Source organism: Gymnodraco acuticeps, unplaced genomic scaffold (genome assembly GCF_902827175.1).
Source record: "Gymnodraco acuticeps unplaced genomic scaffold, fGymAcu1.1, whole genome shotgun sequence".
In the NCBI taxonomy this organism is placed as follows: domain Eukaryota; kingdom Metazoa; phylum Chordata; class Actinopteri; order Perciformes; family Bathydraconidae; genus Gymnodraco; species Gymnodraco acuticeps.
This window is the reverse complement of record NW_022990614.1, coordinates 485290-507556: the sequence shown is the minus strand read 5'-3', so window position 1 is coordinate 507556 and position 22267 is coordinate 485290. Positions and strand designations below refer to the sequence as shown.

Sequence of the window (22267 nt, the reverse complement as noted above, 5' to 3'; positions counted from 1 at the left end):
TGTGTGTGTGTGTGTGTGTGTTTGTGTGTGTGTGTGTTTGTGTGTGTGTGTGTGTGTGTGTGTGTGTGTGTGTGTGTGTGTGTGTGTGGTGTGTGTGTGTGTGTGTGTGTGTGTGTGTGTGTGTGTGTGTGTGTGTGTGTGTGTGTGTGTGTGTGTGTGTGTGTGTGTGTGTGTGTGTGTGTGTGTGTGTGTGTGTGTGTGTGTGTGTGTGTGTGTGTGTGTGTGTGTGACCCAGCATAGAAGAAGACACAAGATGTCCCTCAACTGGGGGTTAAACCTCGAGCCACTGTATGAAATACCAATGCATAGACCTGTAGACGACCATTAATGTGTTGTTTAAACAATGAGCACCCAACTTAAGGTCTTGTTGTGATGTGATTTGGATTTAATGTGTACCTGTATGCACACAACGAGCACACAGATAGGAGGACAGAACATGACATGAGTAAGAAATGTATAAACGCATAAATACAGGAAAAAAAACTGGAAAACATTTAAACATTTATAAATATTGTTAGGGAATCATTTTCTTAGGTATTCAGCCTTCAACACAGTTCATCGTTTTCTCTCTTTACTGTCTCCTATCCCATGGCATAGTTCTATGGCCTTCTTGGGTATTGCTGCTATCTTGCTCTTGCTTGAGGGCAGCTTGGGCGCATTGTTGTTGCCAGTCTATGACAGAGCACAAGCCGCCATGAGGTAGTTTATTGTTCAGGGACGTAGGTTCTCTGGCACACATTCTTTCCTATGGACGAGAGTTTAAGATTCAGGGTCCATATTTTGTTAGTCTCACTGATGAAGAATGTTGATTATTACACTCCGAAAAAAATCATAATTTGAAAAATTAGTGATTCGAAAATAATATGATACAGTACAAGTACGTCTGGGTCTCTGTGTTTCATTCAAGCTCAGCTCTGTGTGTGTGTGGAACGAGCCATTTTGTGTGCGTGCGCGCGCGAGAGAGAGAGAGCGCACCGGTACCGGAGATCGTTGTTGTTAGCTTCTGGTGCTAGCGAGCTACGCTAACGGATATAAGGAGCTTTTTCAACAATGCTCTGTGAAGTAAAGAAAGGACTCTCTGATAGTTAACTTTAGTCTAAGTTATCTCAGTGGGTCTCAAACGTTTTGGTCACGATTAATGTAAACAATTATTTCCGAGGCACACGTTTATATGATCATTATAGTTATAAAAGAACAAGAGAATAAATGAAAAACAGGTTTGAAATATTATATGACAGTAAACAAATAATAGAGTTTAAAAGGGGAGTGATTTGTAAAATATCCATAAAGAAAAAGAAAATCTGTTTACAATTCTGAATATGGGTGTTGAGAGATGTATCCATAGATCTCTCCGTTTTGCTCTCAAAGTGCACCAGATTATACACCACTTGTAAAAATAGCACTTTACCCCTGCTTACACCTATATGCCGTGAGCTGATTACCGAGCCTTCATTGTAACTGTCGCGGGTACACTGTGTATTTAAGCGGGAGTGTTGCAGTAGAATATTCCACTGTAGCGCCCAGTACATTAATGGGAAACCCTAAATGTATGAGCACCAACTATGAAACGTCAATAAATTATTATGGGAAGTGCCCTTTTTCTCACTTGAGCACCAGCCCCCCAAGATGTCTGTGCACGTCCCTGCTAGTCCCTATAAGTGTAGTTTCATTTCATGAAATAGGTTTCATTTCAGTACCTACAACTCAAATTTAAAAGGGTTTTCCAAGCCATTGTACCTGACCACAATCTGATCTCGCCCTGTCCCTTTAAGTGTAGTTTCAATTCATGCTTGGACTAGGTTTCATTTTAGGCCATTTATGAAAACAAAACTTACCATGAATATGTTGACCCCTTGTTGCCATTTTTCTCTCATTAACCGATAATAATGCAGCTGAACTATACTTCAGGAACGAATCAGAGCCTTCAAAGATCACTGCAATCCTATGAACATAAGAAATAAAGACATCACTTCTGTGGAAATGAAAATATAACAAATATAGTGTAATGTACGTGACTGGCCACAGGGGGTCGACATTTACGTCTGTACTGGAAATACATAAGGAGAAGAAGAAGTGCAACGTCCCCAATCATCACGTGACGACGACAGAAAGTGGCTCGACGAGGCGCAGAAGCGTGGGACTGCGTGAACACTTTTAACTTCCGCACACTAATATGAACAACAAGAGCTGCCCAGACGACCGACACTGCTAATCGTCCACACATTTAGTTAAATCAAGGTATGTTGTGTATATTTAGATACTAAAATAACACCAAACATACGGTTTAAAGACCGTGTAATGGTTCCTCCTCGCGAGGTACGTGGAGCGGTTGCCTCGCGCTACGACGTGTACAAAAGTGTCGTTGTGTTGATTAACAAAAGCTGTGTTTTAAACATTTGTATGTGATATGCTACATTTACAACAAAATATGTCAATTTAACTAGCTCATAACCTTGCTATTTGAGACGAACAGCTGTTAAGATGGTTTTGATAAAACTACGTAGGTTGGCTAATGAGCTAAACAATGCTAACATATTGAAAAAAAACCTAGCGTTAGCATTCCCGCGAGGTTAACCGACACACTACTTGAAATATAAGTGTTCCCGCATTTAGTTAATATACTAAGCCATTATTAATGTTAACATTGTTTGCTCACATGTTCCTTTCTTATAATCACAACTGAGACATTAAAGTTGAAAATGTATTATATATACGATGACTTGCTGTTATTTTAGCTAACTGTTACTTCTGGGTGCAGTGTCCAAAAGCATGAGTAATGTACATGTAATGATGTCAACTCAAGCTAGTTGTTTGATAATCGACCACACCCTCAAGAAGTTGGCTATCGTTTAAACAACTGTAAAATAAATATAATACGGATGTAACACAGTGGCGAAGGAAGTACTCATTGAAAGTACTTGTGTCACACTGATAAAGTACACATACAAGTACTGCATTCGTGTGTGTGTGTGTGTACTTTGTAGGAAACATGTTACGGCTTTTTTTAAATGACAGCAAAGACACACATTCAATTCAAACAAGGGAAAATCACCAAACACAGGACAAAAGCTACAAAGAGACACAAAGTGACAACATTGACAACTAAATCAACAACAGAAAGAGGCAAGATACATATTAAGTGTGTGTGATAAAAGAAGTCATTATGTTCAATGTCAATACAGGAACTTAATACCACAAGTACAACTCATTATTAGATAAACGGTATGCAAGTAGTGATGATAACGTTTTAAGAAGGTGTTTTACTATTATATACAGTGTTTCCCCTAGGTTTACTTAGGGGGGGGGGGGGTGTTGTTGGGATATATATAGTTAGTGTTATTGATTAATGCATCAGTGTTTCTTATGGTCAAACACTAGACTCATAACTGAAAATGAAAGTGTTTAGTTTATTTAATAAAAGAGCACATGTTCAATGTGATACAGGGTGTCTGCGGGGTCTTAAAAAGTATTACAAGTTGATCAATCAATTTAGCGAAAATTAAGGCTATTAAAGGGCATTTTCCAAGGTATTAGATTTTGTAGCTTGTTTTCAATAAGTATATAAATGGTCCAAAGAGGTTGTATTCTACAGTCTGCCTGAATGTAATCATTGCGTAGGTGTGTAGTGTGATTCTGTGTAGTTTATTTATGGCATCCCGTTGGATTGGACGTCATCTGAACAGGACATCGCACGCTCACTGCTTGATAGCGCATGAAGGTCCGTTTACGCCGGTTGTTAAACAACATCGTTATGGGGAAATGCAAGTTTGTGTCCAAATGGTTGGAAGATAAGGAGTAGGGATGCTCCGATCGATCGGTCACCGATCGATATCGGCCGATACTCACTCTCTACCGATCGATCGGTGCTCTCTAAACATGCCGATCGCGAGAGCCGATCGCATGACGTAAAATACATGACACTTTTCTCTGTGTGCGGCAAAATAAGCTCGCCAACATGGCTTCACCGGTCTGGCATTATTTTAAGATGTCCGAAAAAGACAGTAAAATAGCGGTATGCAACGTGTGTGAAGCAGAAATCCTGCAGCTCTGCCCGCCGGACAGGTAAGCGCAACGAAACACACACACAGGGAGAACCAGACCGCAGTTCATTTCCTCATATTCCAAACGAGAAATTACGGTAGCAAATCACCTGGTTCTTTACGACCAGAACTATTAACGGGATACAAACCGGAGGAACCAGGCATGGAGGGAGGTGGCAGAGACAGTGGGTGAAACTGGTAGGTTTTCGCCTGTTTGGGGAGTTTATATATATATATATATATATATATATATATATATATATATATTGCTCGCATAAAATCCCTGGGGTTTTTTGCTTTGTATGTCGGGGGCGGGAGATTCATGTGATTGGTTGTTGGTCGCGTTGCTCGCAAAAAATCCCCAATCTTTCAGACACGCCCAGCTCCAAGATTTTCGAAAAGCTGCTGTGTGGACGTACCGTAAGAGTTAGACCTAACACAGTTAGCTATTTTATCTACCTCTGGAACAAGCTAAACTAGTTATTATAAATATATTTATTCTTCATTGTCGGGTCACTCATTACTGGATCAGTGAGCTGCATGAGATACTGACAGGCTGTCAGGAGAGGGGGGAGGGAGAGAGGAAAAGAGAGCGCTTCTGCAAATTTCTCCTGTGTTATTATCCAAAGTGAATGTAAACTTGAATAATGTACATCATTTTAATGTAATAATTAAGTTGATTGTTGTTTGTGGAAGCTCCAGTGAATGAGCCCCATTAACTGAGTTTTAAACATCACTTTAAATGGAAGATTTAAAGTGATGTTTAAATCTTCCATTTAGGCCCCGCCCACTCGATCGGATCGGCGATCGGTATCGGCCGATACTGATTCCGGCGATCGGCCCCGAAATTGGCGATCGGAGCATCCCTAATAAGGACGAAGGACAATCAATACTGTATATAGTCAATGTGAGGTAGTGTGTCGCCAAGGTAACCGGTTAGAACTCCAAGTGGCGATGAGGTCTTAAAATGTATGGAAAGGGTCTTATAAAAGGTCTTACATTCGACTTCAGGATTCCAGCATATACCCAGTGAAAAGTGACAGTAGATAGATTAGTTGCAATTTGGTGCTATGTATTGCTATTATAAAAAAAGAAAACTACTGCATTTAACTGCTGTGGGTGTTAAAGGTTGTGCTAAATGAACCTCCTTTATATAATAGTGATTCATTTCTATAAGATCATCATATGTTCAGATAAACAGCTGGTTTTTGTTTCATCTGTGAGTTTCCCTGGTTTTCCCTGGACAGGAAAGGAGTATAAAGTAACGTGAAATTATTTAAAGTGATTTGTACCGTTTCTTTTTTTATATACAGATTTTGGCAAAATGTCAGACTCTGATTCTGAAATTGGAGAGGAATGGGAAGCGATCCATAACCGCACGCCTGTTGTAAGTTGTGGATCAAAATAAGAGCAAATTGCAAACTTATCGAATTTCACTTTTAACAACTTTTCATTCATCCTTCTCAGAAACTTTTGACCAGAAATGATACCGTCGTGGCTCTCCGTCCGCAAGGTAAGGAACATTTAGATTTTAATACACCTTTTTATTTTCATATCCAGTGCTACATTGATTGATGTATGTATGGGGGCTGTCCCGAATACCATTTGTCGGGCTCCGGATATTCGGTAGTAAAAAGCAGTGAATATTTGCCGTGCACGTTTTTATCATGTGTAACGTTACTGTTTAACTGCGGATAAAGCAGCTTCATCATGGCAACTGGACTAGGGGTCGACCGATTATCGGCCTGGTCGATTATCGAGGCCAATATTCCGCATTTCACAGATTATCGGTATCAGCTTTTTTTTAATCAAATTGCCGATACGACTTTGGCTCTGATGCGGCCGTTTCTCTGGCTGCAATCACCACTGTTCGAGAGCAATGTCCCGCCCACAGCGCTATAATGATAGGCTATTACTGAAGTGTCAATCAACACTGAAGATTTTCCGGGCTGCAGCCAGCCAGAGAGGCGGGACCTTCTCAGATTACAGGCAGGTGCGAAGAACACAGACAAGCAGCAGCAGTGAGCGGTGTTTCGAAGGTAAATCAGTTGAAAGCCGAAATGCAATAAACATCCCAATCCCCTATGCCGAAGTTGCAAAAACACCACGATCTTATGATCCAATTCTATCTACCCCTAGTATGTAATATACTAAAGTATCCACATGCTTGCACAGTACTTGTCTCGTTTAATGTGAGTATTAAAAAATGTTTTCACTGAATGAAAACATTTGATCTTTTAGACGTAAAAGTACAGATAACGTAAAGTTAAAGGAGATTTGAGGACTCATATTATTGATTTCTGAGCTTAATACAAACTGCAGATAAAAAAATAATAGTTTAATAGCTTCCTGTATTAGAGTAGGCTCTTCTGTATTGATTGGGCTTTTTCCAAACTTGAGATGGTAAATGTTCTACAGTACCTTCAGCCAGATTAATATAACTGTATATTCTGCATGTTCTTTGTTTTTTAGAGATCGTTTTTGACAAATGGAGTCAAATTCCTCTTGAAACCAGAAGACAAGCCGGGGAACGGATGAGAATTTGTGCGTTCTGGCTTCCCCTGTTGCTGCAGCGCGATGAGCCCAGCAACCCTTCCTGCTGGGCTTACCAAATAGATCTGATATCAAGGTAGGCACAGTTATGATCAGGATCTGAATGTGTTTGAAGCTTCGATTATTAACACTTTTATCTTCAATGTTTAGTCTATTAAAAAGATTGTTGAGCTAGGCAAGGCAAGTTTATTTATATAGCACTTTTCAACACAAGGCAATTCAAAGTGCTTTACAAAAAATGAAAGACATTAAGAAAATGGCATCATTAAAAAGAAAAGCTAATAAAAGCTGTTTTTCTTTCTTTTGAAGTGATACTGACGATCTGGATATGAAGCACTTGCAGAAGATCGAGACACTAGAGGCCATCCTCAGAGCCTTGGAGAAAGGAACGGTGTGTTGAATATTTAATAGTTCAGTATAGTCCAAGAACTATGGAACAAGCGGAGCTTAAAGGTCACCTATTATGCAAAATCCACTTCTTCATGTCTCTTCTACATCAGCATGTGTCCCCTCTTCTTCATGTCTCTTCTACATCAACATGTGTCCCCTCTTCTTCATGTCTCTTCTACATCAACATGTGTCCCCTCTTCTTCATGTCTCTTCTACATCAACATGTGTCCCCTCTTCTTCATGTCTCTTCTACATCAACATGTGTCCCCTCTTCTTCATGTCTCTTCTACATCAACATGTGTCCCCTCTTCTTCATGTCTCTTCTACATCAACACGTGTCCCCTCTGTGGAAAGAGACTCTGAAAGTTTCAGGAACAAAGATTCTCTCTCTTTTTGTCCTGATCCATTTCTATAAAAACCTGTCTCAAAATGAGCTGATCAGATTTTGGCCACTTTATGATGTCATAACGATTTTTTGGCTTGTGTAACCATTAGCCAATCAGCAACCAAGGTAACCCCCCCCCCCCCTACCTTATCACCTGGATCTCCTCCTAGAGCAGTGCTTCTCAAACTTTTTTCAGTAATGTACCCCCTTTGAAACATTTTCTCAGCCGAGTACCCCCTGACCGACCCCGAACATATTTGATAGAAAAAGCCTATATAAATAAGTACAATGTAGTGATGTTCCATCAGTGTGATCTATTAACTCCTTCATGCATGAATTACAACAAACTAAGGATATTTTCATCTTTATGCATGAACAAAAATAACGACATTTTTTTTTTTAACAAGGAGTATTCAATTGAAGTAATATATGTTGAACAAACCAATGAACAAAATGATATATGATGAAAAACTATGTTTATTGGTGGTTCTAGGAATATTTTATATAAAATTGTGTTTTCTATTTAACTTATTGTACTAAGATTATTTTTGTAATTATGCATGGTATTTTTAATTTAAACTTTCTTTTTTTTGTTTATCTCACTTACCCCCTGCATTACCCCAACGTACCCCTAGGGGTCCGCGTACCCCCATTTGAGAATCACTGTCCTCGAGCACCATTGTGTTCTTTTTAACCAAATCTCTCTCAGAGGGGCGTGGGGAGGGGCTCCTTATTTTCATCTAAAGCAGTGGTTCTCAAACTTTTTCTGTCAGGCCCCCCCTTTGGAGAAAAAAAAAAAGTCGGGCCCCCCCAACACAAATAGTCAGACTCAGTAGCTCAGGTAGCTTGACGTTTCATAGAGGGTTCTCAAACATTTAGGGTTTCCCATTAATGTACCGGTCGCTACAGTGGAATTTTCTACTGCAACATTCCCCACGCATATACACAGTGTACCCGCGACTGTTACAATGAAGGCTCGATAATCAGCTTAGCAGGGGTAAAGTGCTATTTTTATAGGTGGTGTGTGGACCTCACATAGGGGGGTCCGGGGGCAAGCTCCCCCGGGAAGATTTCATTTTTAAATATTGAAGTTAAATGCATCAATCTGGTGCACTTTGAGAGCAAAATGAAGAGATCTATGGATACATCTCTCAACACGTAATAATACTGTACTGCATCATATTATTTTCGAATCAATAATTTTTAAAATTATGATTTTTTTTTTTTTTTTTTTTTTTTTTAAATCTTTTTTTTTTTAAACCATTTTTCCTCCTGGTCTCTCGCGCCCCCCCCCTGGCATGCCTCTGCGCCCCCCTGGGGGGGCGCGCCCCCCACTTTGAGAACCACTGATCTAAAGTAACAGACAGAGAATCAGCACTTTTGAAACAGAGGGGATTATGGGTAATGCTGCATTGATCCGTTTGGTGTTTCAGCCAATCAGAGACAGGTTCTGGATATATCTATATCCAGAATATATATTGATGAGAAACAGTATAATAGGGGACCTTTAAACTACGAGCTACAGTTGTTTTTGGACACAGAAGCAACACCAACCTGTCTGAGATAAGAATCCCTAAACTGTTCAGAATATTTCGATCGAAGTCGATTTTTTTCTGCCTTGAATTGACGTTTCTTGTCGTTTCTCTGTTCCAGGTTACAAGGGATCAAACTAAACACGTTATCTGGATCAGCAACATGTTTAACTTGGTAAGTCTGCGAAAAGCGATAGTTTGCATTGAATATTCGGAAAGGTTATCAATGAATAGAATACAAGTAAAGGTACTTGAACAATGGCAGAGGCATTGCTGCTCTTCTCTAGCTTTTGGTTAATAATAACAATGATCATTCAGACATACTTCAGCGCTCAAGGTACCCTACAGTACAACTATATTTATCGATTTATCAGTTGGACATTTTAAGTAAAAAAAGCAATCTGATGCAATCGAATACAAACTCTTTGCAACACATTTATGAAGCTTAAAAGAGATTTTAATGACGTTCCATGATGATATTTGAAGCTGTAGTTTGTGCTTAACCAAATTGCTTTGTTTTAAGAGATTTGTAGTGCTGTTTCAATTCAATTTGGTCAGTGTCTGCTCCAATCCTTATTATTAAGATTTGGTAATGTCCAGGTGTAACCAATGTACTTTACTTACTGATTCTTGTCATTGTTGTTAATAAAGTCAGTATTTCTACAACGTGTTAAAGAGGAAAAACACCAACCATACTTAAATGTTACATTTCTTGTGAGATTAACATTTGTGAAAATAAGGTACTGGTAAGAGAACCATTTTTAGTACTAGAGGACTTTCTGAGTTGAGGTATTGTGAGACACATTGTCAGGTTGATGCATCCTTAGACATTCCTGCTGTTTCTCCATCTTATATTAAAATTCAATAACAAATACTTTGTCAAATGCAACAAAAGTGTCAAAAATACAGTAACGCTGAATACATGCCTACGTCTACTGCCTCTGCCAATGTAAGGGTTGATGGTTGAATGGTTCTCTATTTGACATATTTCTCTGTACCTCAGCGCACCCCAGAGGCTCTGAAGGATGCGATGTGCTGGTTGGAGCGAACGGGAGAGCCTGGCATCCGACATCGTGTCATGAGCCTCGGGCATCCCCAGATCTGCTTCACAGCGCTGCACGTCATCTTCACAGAGTGTGAGACACAAAGCAATTCAATGATGACAAGTTACTTTGCATTATCCTTTCACAAAATATGTTTTTTTGTAAATCAGTCAATCAAATGGGCTCTACGGGCGGTGTAGCATTTGACGCCCTCTGTCTCACAAGAAATAACTTCCAACATCAAAGTCAGGAAGAGCATTATTTTTAAATAAGTTGTCACGTGGATCCTTTGTCTCGACGGCCGCCGTATAGTTTAATTTTCCTGCCGTACTCGAATAGATGCACATTGAAAACTCATAGAGGTGTTGAACCACGTATGAGATAACGGTATAATATAAAATCATTGATGCTGGGTATGCTGGCTGAATTGCTAATGGGAGAATTAATCGTCAGTCAGGTGTAATAATTGTTATAGTTGTTTAAATGTGGACATTAGATCCTGACAAACCACTGCATTATTTGACAAGGAATATATCTGCTGATATTCGATGTTGCTACACATCAAAGTCAACTTTAATGTCAATCTTTCAGTTTGTGTGTAGAGACGGAGAGATCGAAATAACGTTTCCAACAATCCCGAATACAAAAATATAATAATACAAATATCTATAAAATATGTATATCTTATATATACACAATCAACACACGTTAAAGGTAGGGTAGGTAAGAATGGAGAAACCAGCTCGAGTGCGCTAGAATTTGAAAGTACACAACCCGAACAAATCTGCCACTTCCTTACAGAGCCCCTCCTCCAACACACACAAACGCGCACATGACCAATGAGGGCACGAGATAAGTTTGTGCACAGATGGAAGGCTGACAGGCAGGTAGGCCATCCAGTTACTTTAGCCGGGCCGGCTCAGATGATTGGTCGTGCTTTTTACAGCGCCACGGCTTCCACAGATGAATTTTTTTCATGTATTTATTGTCAAAGCATTTAATTTATTCATTGCTATCGGGATGTTAAGAACATTCCACGGAATATAGCAAAAAGTGTTTCTGAAGTGAATTACCCACCCCACCTTTAAGATAAAAACACAATAACAATCAATATATAGAAAATAACAGTCACTTCAATATCTTTGGGGGTGTACATTAGTGCAAGATTGTCCATAGCAGCGTAAAAAGTGTCGGGTGCAAAATGTAAATGGGGGGGGGGGGGGAAATGTAGAAACCTCAGGGAGAACAAATGAAAGGGATCTTTCTCCCAGGACAAACAGACCTTTAGTTCAAGTCATGTGGACAGAATAAACGACCAAATGAAATGACAGCATTGACCAAATGTATTATGTGAACTCATGAGGATTTCAAACCCCATCCAGCTGTTGGCAAGAATTACATTTAGATCTATAGGTTTTTAGTGTACACAACGCAACGTCTGATCCCTGTTAAAAACAAAGCTGTCTCTGACGCTCTATTTGACACGATTTTCACATTTTTGGAGCAATTATAGAGTTTTTGAGGAACAGAAATATTGTTTTCTGGCGTCACTTTAATATTTTACATGGAGAATTGGCATTTAGGTATGAGGGCGCACGCAGAAAGTAAGAAGGTGCAGCGCCTATTTTGACAAAACCCGATAAGAAAGAGACCAAAACTACTACTCTATAGACATGGAATACAATGCATACATTATACAAGTCACTGAGAGCTGCTGCCATCAAATCAAAGTGTATTTATAAAGCACGTTTAAAAGCGATTGTTGGTCGGGCCAAAGTGCTGTACATGTAATAAATACTACAATCACATAAAAACACATTACTTACAATCACAATAAAAGACAATAAATTACAACAGATATATAGAAAACAAAGGGAAAAGTCAGGTGTCATGCTCCGCTCTGACTAAAAGGCCAGAGAGAAGAAGTGTGTTTTTAAGAGTAGATTTAAAAACCCCTAGGGTCTGGGCACACCTCACGTGGAGGGGCCGAGTGTTCCAGAGCCTGGGGCCAGCTGCTGCGAAGGCTCGGTGCCCTCGGGTTTTGAGCCTGGTCTTGGGCACTATCAGCAACCGCTGGTCAGCCGACCTTAAAGCTCTGGCTGGGGTGTAGCGATGGAGGAGTTCAGCTATATAGGCCGGAGCCAGCCCATTTAGGGCTTTGAAAACAAATAAAAGGATTTTAAAATCAATTCTGAACCGAACTGGAAGCCAGTGCAATGAGGACAGAATTGGGGTGATGTGGTGACGCTTTTTGTGGCCAGTGAGAAGACGTGCAGCTGCGTTAGCGCTGGATTTGTGAAAAACTGCCCTCTTCCTAAACCACTAATACCACAGTACTGCCAAAACGGGAGGAGCCGAGTGAAAAACAAGCGCCCCTCATCCCAATCCACCCACACCGCAGTATTGTTTTTCTTTTTTTTTACCCAAAAAATATATTGTATATTATCGGGGCTATTAATACTGGTATCGGGTTTATCGGATGACGTCATAATTCCTAATATCGGGCCGATAATTATCGTGCATCCCTATTAATAACCCTTTCCAGGTCTTTAAAAGATAAAAACGACTTGGTCTTAGCCAATAGTCGTATTTTAAAAAAGCAGGTTTTGACTACGCTGCTGACCTGCTTATCGAATTTAAAAGTGCTATTGAAGGTCACTCCAAGGTTCGTGACAGAGGGGCGGATATTGTTTTTGAGGGAGCCCAGAATATCAACCTTGGAGGTTGGGGTCCAAAAAAGATAACCTCAGTCTTGTTCTCGTTGAGGAAGTTTTGGCTCAGCCAGGATTTGATCTCTGCTAAGCAGTCCATCAACTGCTGTAATGAGTTGACATTTGAATTGAGTGGCAGATAGATCTGTACATCGTCGGCGTAGCAGTGGAAGGGGATGTTGTGTTTTTGCCATCTAGCATGATGCCACTTTGCATATTTAAAAATATTTGTATTGTCAAGCAGCAACATGTGCAGCCACGACTTATCACCCACACGCAGCTTTTAAATGTGGCGAGATAAGGAAATGCTAAATTTAAAACCGAAAAGGGGCAGGCAGTTGTCAATTTTCTTCCACTCAGACCTACTTTGTGTGCATGTGTGTTTTGTACGGAGTGAACACCCACATTTCCTCTTGGGGATAAAATAAAGGTGCCTCTTCTCATGAACACACATAACATGATACATACAAAATGATACATTTTTTATTAGAGCGCTTTTACAGGTGCTCAAAGCGCTTTACACATTACACATATTAGACATGTAAGAGTCATTACTGTGCAGTATAGAGTGGTGCAGGGATGACGTATTTTTGTAGGCTGACCCGGAAACAACCTCGACAAAAATCTATGGGATTTCTCCATAGGATTTTGGAAAATAGCTGGAAATAAGGTCTGTGGAAAACGAACCCGTTTGATAAATGCACGTTTTGGTCAGCCGGATAATCTCCACATGTCTACCCTACTTTTATCATTTTCTAATCAAAAATCTAATCGCCCAGAAGCAAAATGCTTGGTCTTCAATATCAGGATACATGTATTTATTATCCTTGCAAGAATGGAAGTAGTCATCACACACAGGGCTGCGTGGGACAAATAGTCCTCGATATGGTTGTATACAAGAGAGGGTGTTGCAGTCAGCAAGATGGAGGAATACCGGTTCAAAGCAGTATTCTGACATTAGTTAAGATTAGCCAAGGCCTGCGTAAGCAATACACATGACAGTCATATGCCTATCTGTCTAGGGCAGGGGTAGGCAAGTAAGTTTGGCCGTGGGCCAATTTTTTGCTGAGCCGCAAGATGGCGGGCCAGAACATAATCAAAGCCTAATTCAAGGAATTGATTTTGGTAAGAGGGTGCAGCGCCCCTGTTCTGATATCGCTGATAAGCCTCCCCATCAACACTCTGATGCGCAGTCAGATCCGCTGATTGGTTCACTGATGATATAGGCGCCCAATCCAGAGCCTGTGGCTAGACCCGCCCAAAGGGAGGCTCGTCCTCTCTAGCCCCATTTCAGTCCCAAAGCCAGGGCTATTATCTGTATTTTAACAGACTTATCTTTTAAATTGAGGTGTATTTATTGTTCTCTTCAAAGTCTATTTTTCTCTGAAATTGTAGGGAGGATGGTCCTCCCTTTCCTCAATGGACGAGCCTCCACTGAGTAAAGTAACTAGCAGTGTTATTTACATTACATTGCATTTAGCTGACGCTTTTGTCCAAAGCGACTTACAATAAGTACATTCGACCAGGAAGACACAACCTTGAAGAAAACAGAATCATATAAGTATATCAGGTTTCATAGAGCCAAACATTTCAAGTGCTACTCCACTGGCTTTAGATAATCCAGTCCTTTATTGGTATAAAAGTGCTTCGTTAATCGTTCTAACGCTCGAAGTGGAGTCGAAAGAGATGAGTTTTCAGTTTGCGCCGGAAGATGTGCAAGCTATCTGCCGTCCTGATGTCAATGGGGAGCTCATTCCACCATCTTGGAGCCAGGATAGCAAACCCACGTGTTTTCGCCGATGGGAACTTGGGTCCCCCTCGCAGCGAGGGCGCAGCGAGTCGTTTGGCTGATGCAGAGCGTAGTGCACGCGCTGGGGTGTACGGTATTTAACATGCTTTTATTCTGATAAGTATTGTCAAGTTCTCTGGGTTTTTGGCATTTATTTGAGTGTTTGCCCACATTTGAGAGGCTTGAGGGGCAACAGAGGACGCATGGACAACTGGAATCCTTTTTCCTTTTCTTTATTTCAACTTTTCAAGGACACATTAGGATTCTTTCAGGTTGAAAACCTTTAAAAAATACCAAAGGACAAAATAAATCAATTACAGCAGTTTTGCTTTGCAATTTCATATATTATAGCCTAAATTAATCAATAACCAAGTATTTTACTCAAACTCAATGTATTTAATAGTTAAATAAGTACTTTAATTGACCTGGTTCCCCCCAACCACACATTTGCCATATGTGACCCGCTCTATCGAAATCAGTCGGAAGTCGCAACGGTGGATTTGCGTAAAAAAATAGTTTTTCGGGGTTCGGGTGTTTTGTTTGATTTTAAATAAACAAAGTCTTGGCTTTCAGAATATGACATTTTTATTTCCAAAATCACACGATAAATACATGTTTGAAGCTTGTAAAGGGAAGATGACAGCTCTCCCTCCACTCTGCTCTTCCACAGCGCCGCTTCCCCTCCCTCCGCTGACATTATGAATGTAAGCGGATATGTCGGGACAGAATTTATTTTACCGGACAAATTTGAAACTTACCGGTCATGTTTCAATAATAATAATAAGAATTGTGTAGCAGAGTTTCCGTTAGCAGGTAATCACCGGACTAGGACCGGATATGCTGATGTTTAAAACTCAGTTAATGGGGCTCATTTTTATATTGCTTCAGTTTATAATCGTTACAGATCAAAAATTTCAGATTTATTTTTCAATAAATGATTCCACAAACAACATAATTATTACATTCAAACAAACTACTTCAAAAGTTTACAATAACTTTGAATAATAACACGGGAGAAACGGATGCTCTCTTTTCCCCTCTCCCTCCCTCTCTCTCCTGACAGCCCGTCAGTTTCTCATGCAGCTCCCTAAACAGTGGGTGGGGCTTCAGGTGATCATGCAGAGCTGCGTGTCTCCATCAGACTCAGCAGCTGATCTGATCTCTCTCTCGGGTCCGGTTACACTTCACTCGCGTTTATGTCCATATCGATCAGATCCAGCTCTCCTGATCGGCCTTTATAGAGAGCACCGATCAAACTATTAAGAGTGAATATCGGCCGATAATGACCGGCGGCCGATAATGACCGGCGGCCGATCGATCGGCGGCTAACGGAAACCCTGATGTGCGACTGTCGGTCCGATGTTGTAAAAAAAAAACAAAAGAAATCTAAATAATATTTTATTTTTGATTCTCAAAATTACGGGCCAAATATTATTGCTGGCGGGCCAACAATGGCCCGCGGGCCGCCTGTTGCTGACCCATGGTCTAGGGGCATCATGCCATGCCAGTGTCATCATGCCAATCTTAGGAACATAGCTATCATAACTTCACAGTGTCTCATGAGCGTCATCCATGTAGTCATACATCCGGCTACGTACACAGCTACGTATGGCCTCTGTTATCATGTGCTACTCTGATATAGAAGGAACATTCAGTATTTTCCCAACAACAACCATCGTTTTTCAGACACGTAAACTCTTCAAAAATCCCCAGTGGGGTCACTGCTGATGTATTTAATGTCGTAGAACAACACGTGATCCGTCGCTTCAATTTGTGTCAACCACAGACCTTATTTCCAGCTATTTTCCTAAATCCCATTGACTCTGGAACCCGTAGTGGTAAAATGCTAACTCACTTCCGGGTTTTAGGACTCGTCACTGCACCACTGTGATGTGGTGAGTAAACAGTGAGCCTTGTGTGTGGATCATAACAAACACACTCCTCTTTTGCTTCCATCAGTTGCAAAGTACATTCAGCAAATGGGCTCTGACTCGGAGAAGACGATGAAGGCGCTGAATGTTCGACCGGCTGAATATCTAATAGAGGTGAGACAAATAACATCTACGGCTGTCTCTCTGATATAAATAAACTATTCTCAAACAGGCTTTGTATGTATTTATTTGCCACAGACACATGTAAGTTGACGGCAGAATTAATGACAAGTATGTTAGCTACTAATGAGTAATTTAAATATTTGGTTTGTCGTGTTCCTTCTCCAGAAAAGTGAAGAAATGAAGAAGAAAGGAAATGAGAACTTCAAGAAAATGCAGTTTGAAGAAGCTGTGAAGTATTATTCTAAAGCCATCAAATTATAGTAAGTAATATTTCATTTATTTATAAAAGTTAATGCATGAAACTTTAAACTGTTGTTTTTAAGGAAATGGTGGTTGCAACATTTTTTTATGTTTTTGTTTTCACTTGATTTACAATAATGCAATAAAATAGTACGGCCTTTTCCCAGTGAAGTTGAAGTATTTATGTTTTTGTTGACACTCTTTTAAAACAATATATGAGTGGTACAGATTATTACAAACACTTATTACAAAAATTGCCTTTATGTGGAAATAACTAATGGCGCATTTCCACTGCAGGACCTCGCACGGCTTAGTACGGTATAGTTAGGCCTTGGTAGGCCAGGCTCACTTTATGCTGCGTTTCCATTACAGTTTAGTAGCTGGGGTAGTAACTATAGTAACGCAGTATAGGCGGAGCCGTGACGTCATCTTCAATGCGAACCACAACACCAAAACATCAGCCGTTAGCAGTTAGCATATCTGTTCAGAAACTAGACAAAAGTTAAACAAGTACAAACCACAGACTGTCTGTGTCATGGCGAATACAGTCGCTGCTTTATTTCTGTCTGTAGGCCGTTGTTGTGAGTGTGGACGGTCGGAGCATATACAACGTTAGCTTAGCTGATCTCCATTCAGAAAACATGCATTTTAAAAGGTGTCTGCAGACTTGTCAAAGCATGAATTCATGGTTTTTACTAACCGGTATCAGTATGTTGTTACTTCGGCATCATTTTGAAACGTGTGTTACAATTAAATCACGGTCAAATATGTTCATTGTGTTGTAGTTACAAGCGATTCTCTCACTAGTTTAGCATACTCAGCCCGGTTGTTGGCCCGGAAAGAACCACGTTTTTGGAGGGACAGAAAAACTGTGAAAAGGTACCCGCTAGCCAGAACTAGCCCTAGTGGAAACGCAAAAAAAAAAAAACCGGGCTGGGTTTGTCACGGCACGCTTAAATCGTGCTGCAGTGGAAAAGCGCCATAAGTGTTACATAGAAAATATTCATTGCAGGGTATTTATATAGATAGTAAAATAATACTTTTGTAAACATGTTTACTTTTGTGACTCAAATGTACTTCTCCTCCATCCAGCCCTGACAACCACTTCATTTATGGAAACCGAGCGCTATGCTATGTCCGATGTAAAAAATATCTGTAAGTATCACTTATTCCTCTCATTGGTGAATGCATGAAGTATCAGAAGTGACGTCTGAGTGAATGGTGCACTGGAAAGGAAATGTGTTTTAATGCTAAAATGACTTATTGATTTTTACAGCAAAGCGTTAACTGATGGAAAACGTGCTACTCTGATAAAGCCACTCTGGGTGAAGGTACTTATCTCTTTTATGATCTGTGTGAGATTCATTTTGATCGAGTTGTATGTTCTTGAAATGGTAATAATGAGTCCAAATGTAAATCACGGTTTTGTTTGCAGGGCCACTTCCGCTTCTGTGAGGCTTTGTTTTTCTTGGGCGAGGGGAAAAAGGCTATCGAAGCCAACGTATTAGCCCGGGGTCTTTGTAAAGACAACCGAGACGGGATCAAAGACCTGGAAGACCAACACGAGAAATTCTTATTGGAAATGCCAGAGCCCAAAGGTATTTTCCCTGCACTCGTCTCATGTTCACAGCAGCGACATACATCACATTTGAAAAGGCAAAGGTGCTGGAGGTTGAGAGTTTTAGTTAAATGTGCAAACTAATGCCTCCACTGCCGACATGTTATACTTTTGTTAAGCAGACAGATTTACACGGCTGTCAGTAAACAGTCTGGCTCTACGATGTAAAGAACAACAGGAAACGTTTCAAATCACATCTTGAGATTTCTATTGTAGACTAGTTAGTTGATTGTCCCTTCTTCAATTTAAGATCTCAAACCTGTTCTTTACTAGGAGACATTTCCAATGGGAACATCAACATTACATCAAGTAGAATTCTGTCCATAGCCCCAATAAAAACAAAAACTATCATGAATTGGAAATCACGACGCAAAAGCAATATCACAATTTGGAAAAACCTGCTTATGGAATACATTTCAATGGAAAGATTATCACATCATAATCCTCAATCAGATTTCAGCCACTATCCCTTTCTACTTCTTTTAAAGGTCCCATGTCATGCTTCTCTGGTTATCACCCGTCCCCTTGTGTTATGAAGGTTTTTCTGCATGTAAACGGTCTGCAGAGTCAAAACCCTCAAAGTACACCCTGCAGCGCAGGGGTGGGGAACCTTTTTCCTCTCAAGGGCCATTTCAATTTTTACAATATCCTCCGAGGGCCGTATACAAGTTATTGACCTCTGCTTAAAAATACTAAAATCACAGCCCATTCATTTCGCCTTTCTTTCATACTGTGCAAAGAAAAAGCAACCTCTGAATCCAGATATCTCACCATGACTCGCGCATGCATGCATGTGCACGGTTGTGTCATGACCACCAAAACAGAAAGATATGGACACAAGATGTGTGCTAAAGTATTTAGTTTCCTATCCATGTGGACATGATTTAAGTGTTGAGAGCAACATGAGGAGATCTATGGATACCTCTCTCAACACCCATATGAAACAGAACTGTAAGCAGATTTATTTTTCTTTATGGATATTTTACAAATCACTCCCCTTTCAAACTGTATTCTTGTTTATTAATAACAACTTTTTGTTACCGTCATATAGTATTTTATACCCGTTTACTTTATTCTCTTAGTTTTTTATAACTCTAAAGACCATATAAAGATGTGCCTTTACCTCACTGGTTGTAGAAAAAGCTTTTTATATTCGATAGCATAGCTAGCTAACCAGATGCTAATAACAACAAAGTTATTGACTGTATGATCAGTGTGACAGATGAACAGATCGCCACTGGGCTTACAACTAAAGACACTGCGGCATGTGTACGGCTCCTTATCGGTAATGCAATTTCTGGAAGTGCCGGAGCGGTGTTCTGGTGCTCTCCGACAGAACTGCACCCCTATCAGACGAGACATATACCACGTGATGACACGTTAGGCTCGTGTTGTGTTCAAGGACCCTGACCGGCCAGGAAAAACAGGTACTCGCTTGTTTAATTTTTTTGCGGTCTAGATCTCTTTAATTTTTTGCTTGTGTTTATAAATTACCTCGAGGGCCGTACCAAATTGTCTCGCGGGCCGCAGGTTCCCCACCCCTGCTGTAGCGAGTAAAACTCTAACACAGAAAATACCTGTCTATGCTGCCCCAGAACGCCTCGTTGGAGATTTCTCTTTTTCAATTTGTTTTCTTCCGGGAACCAAGTGACGTAACGACGACCAATCCGGACTTCCTCACACACACATTCAATCTTTTCTCAGCTGCAGCTCTGCCGATTTCGCCTCCCTGAGATGGCGGGATGCAGCGAGGCTGTGTTTGTGTGTGAGCACACACACACACACACACACTCCCAGCCAGGCTGTGGGTGTGTGTTCGGGATGGTTTCGCTGTGTCTCGCTGTCTCGCAGACGGCCACTGTGCTCATAGGGAGGGGGGGGGGCCAGGAGCTCCAACAAGCCGTGTAGGACAGTGTGAATACACATACTATACAGAGATGCTGTATGAGAAACCAATGTGAGTTTGGAAAATTGAAAACACAGTATAAATCTATTCTAGTAGACCTCAACAATGGAATTATGATCGGTAGAAATGGCCATGACATGGGACCTTTAAGGTCATGCTACTATTGACATGCCCCCCCCCCCCCCTAGGATACATGACTATTATATTGTTACTCATATCATTTTAATTCAAATGTTGTCATTTATTACTCTTTTTGTCTAATCCCACAAACACACACACCAGAGTTCCGTTGCCGGTCAACATGTCCGTTAAAGTTTAAATCTTCCGGACAAAATGTCAAAAGTCTTCTTTGTTATTTATTGAGAGTTAAAACAAATTTATATGATTCGATATTAAACAAACTAATTATAGTAGATTAACTACATTATTCAAAAGTTTACAGTAACTTACAATAACACAGGAATAATAAACGGAATGCTCGCTTCCTCTCCTGACAGCCTCTCAGTCTCATGCAGCTCGCAGATCCAGTAATGAGTGACCCCACCGTAAAACTAAACGTATCTATAACTAGTTTAGGTAGTTTGAGAGGTAGCCTAAGTAAAATAGCTAAGTGTGATCTTCTAACCTGAAGTGTGTGTTTTTGTTCCGCTCACCGTCGACTCGTCAGCAGCAGCTGATCTCTCTCCCTTCAGATTAGACTTCACTCACGTTTATGTCCATATCGATCAGATCTAGCTAATGATATACCTGCTTATCAAGACACCTAAACAATAAGCTATGCAACCGGGTGAGGCCGCAAAGTATAGCGCAGCATTATGCTTTTGTTTACATGCCCACCGGAGCCCCGAGGCATTACCAACAGATCAACGCACAATCAACCCATACAGGACATCTCTTTCTCCACATTGAATGTTAGACATTCGAATGTACTATTCTTGTCTGTCACATAAGTGGCGCAACTGATGCGGTATTGCGCTAAGGGGAAATTATTTTGACCGGAGACATTTAGATTTGCCGGTCTTCAGCGTATTTTACCGATCATAGTCCGGTAATTACCAGCTAACGGAAACTCTGACACACCCTGTTTTTGGTTTCTTTTTTTGTCTCCATGTATATTTTGTAGGGGTGTCAAAAAAAAATTACCGCCACTAATTATTTTAACGCGATTAACGCATGTGTATTTTTTGTCCTCGGCCGCCCCGTAGTTTCAGAGCGCATCGAGTTTAAAATACCATCTACAAGCTGATGCTGACAGCCCCGCTCCTGCCGCCCGCTTGTGGCAGACCACACTTCCACGCTCACCGGCAGGCACCGACCATAGACTGTATATATAAAGGCACCGACTGGCTGTTGGGAGGACCGGGAGGGTGTGTGTATGTGTGGCCCGAGCGAGAGAGAGACCTTACGTGCATTGTTGTTGTTAGCATCTGGTGCTAGCTAGCTGCGCTAACGGATATGGAGCTGTTTAAATGAAAACAGAGGAGCGACATTTCGCCACAACTGCGCCGAGCACTTGACTTTATGCAGGAAGCCAGACAGTGGGACATTGTACGAAAAGTCAGCACGGATAGTGCGCAACATGATTGCAGCGTCCAGGCAGCTCCCGTTCGAGCATATGCCTTGAGTTGCACATAGCTCGATCCATCACACACACACACACACACACACTATGTGTATTGTATTATTGTATGAGAGAAGTTCCAGGTTGAATTGAGGCGAATATTTGTCATTGTTCAAATGATAATAAACATTAGCATAAAGCATATTTGTCCACTCATATGTTGATAAGAGTATTCAAAACTTGAAAAATATTCCTCTAAGGTACATTTAGAACAGATGAAAAATGTGCGATTAACTATGGACAATCATGCGATTAAATATTTTAATCGACTGACAGCCCTAATATATTGTTATTTGTCTTTACTTGTAAATGCTCCTTATTGTCTTCTGTGACATTGTACTTGTATCTCAAACCTGAATACTGCTCATCATGGACAGAAATCTAA

At 40.6% G+C, this 22267-nt stretch overlaps 1 protein-coding gene across 3 annotated transcripts in view; it reads left to right on the top strand.

Moving 5' to 3' along the window:
* Window positions 1-2088: 2088 nt before the first annotated feature.
* ttc3 (tetratricopeptide repeat domain 3) overlaps window positions 2089-22267 on the top strand; it is a 62278-nt gene continuing 42099 nt past the window's right edge. For all 3 annotated transcript variants that reach the window (XR_004570284.1, XR_004570283.1, XM_034228986.1), the window contains exons 1-12: window positions 2089-2238; window positions 5354-5427; window positions 5508-5553; window positions 6513-6669; window positions 6903-6984; window positions 9022-9075; window positions 9904-10036; window positions 16403-16488; window positions 16663-16757; window positions 17830-17892; window positions 18014-18068; window positions 18173-18335. Coding sequence is in view for 1 of the 3 variants with exons in the window: in XM_034228986.1 (XP_034084877.1) it covers window positions 5365-5427; window positions 5508-5553; window positions 6513-6669; window positions 6903-6984; window positions 9022-9075; window positions 9904-10036; window positions 16403-16488; window positions 16663-16757; window positions 17830-17892; window positions 18014-18068; window positions 18173-18335 (997 nt within the window). In the remaining 2 variants the exon portion in view is untranslated. The remainder of the gene's footprint in view (window positions 2239-5353; window positions 5428-5507; window positions 5554-6512; window positions 6670-6902; window positions 6985-9021; window positions 9076-9903; window positions 10037-16402; window positions 16489-16662; window positions 16758-17829; window positions 17893-18013; window positions 18069-18172; window positions 18336-22267) is intronic.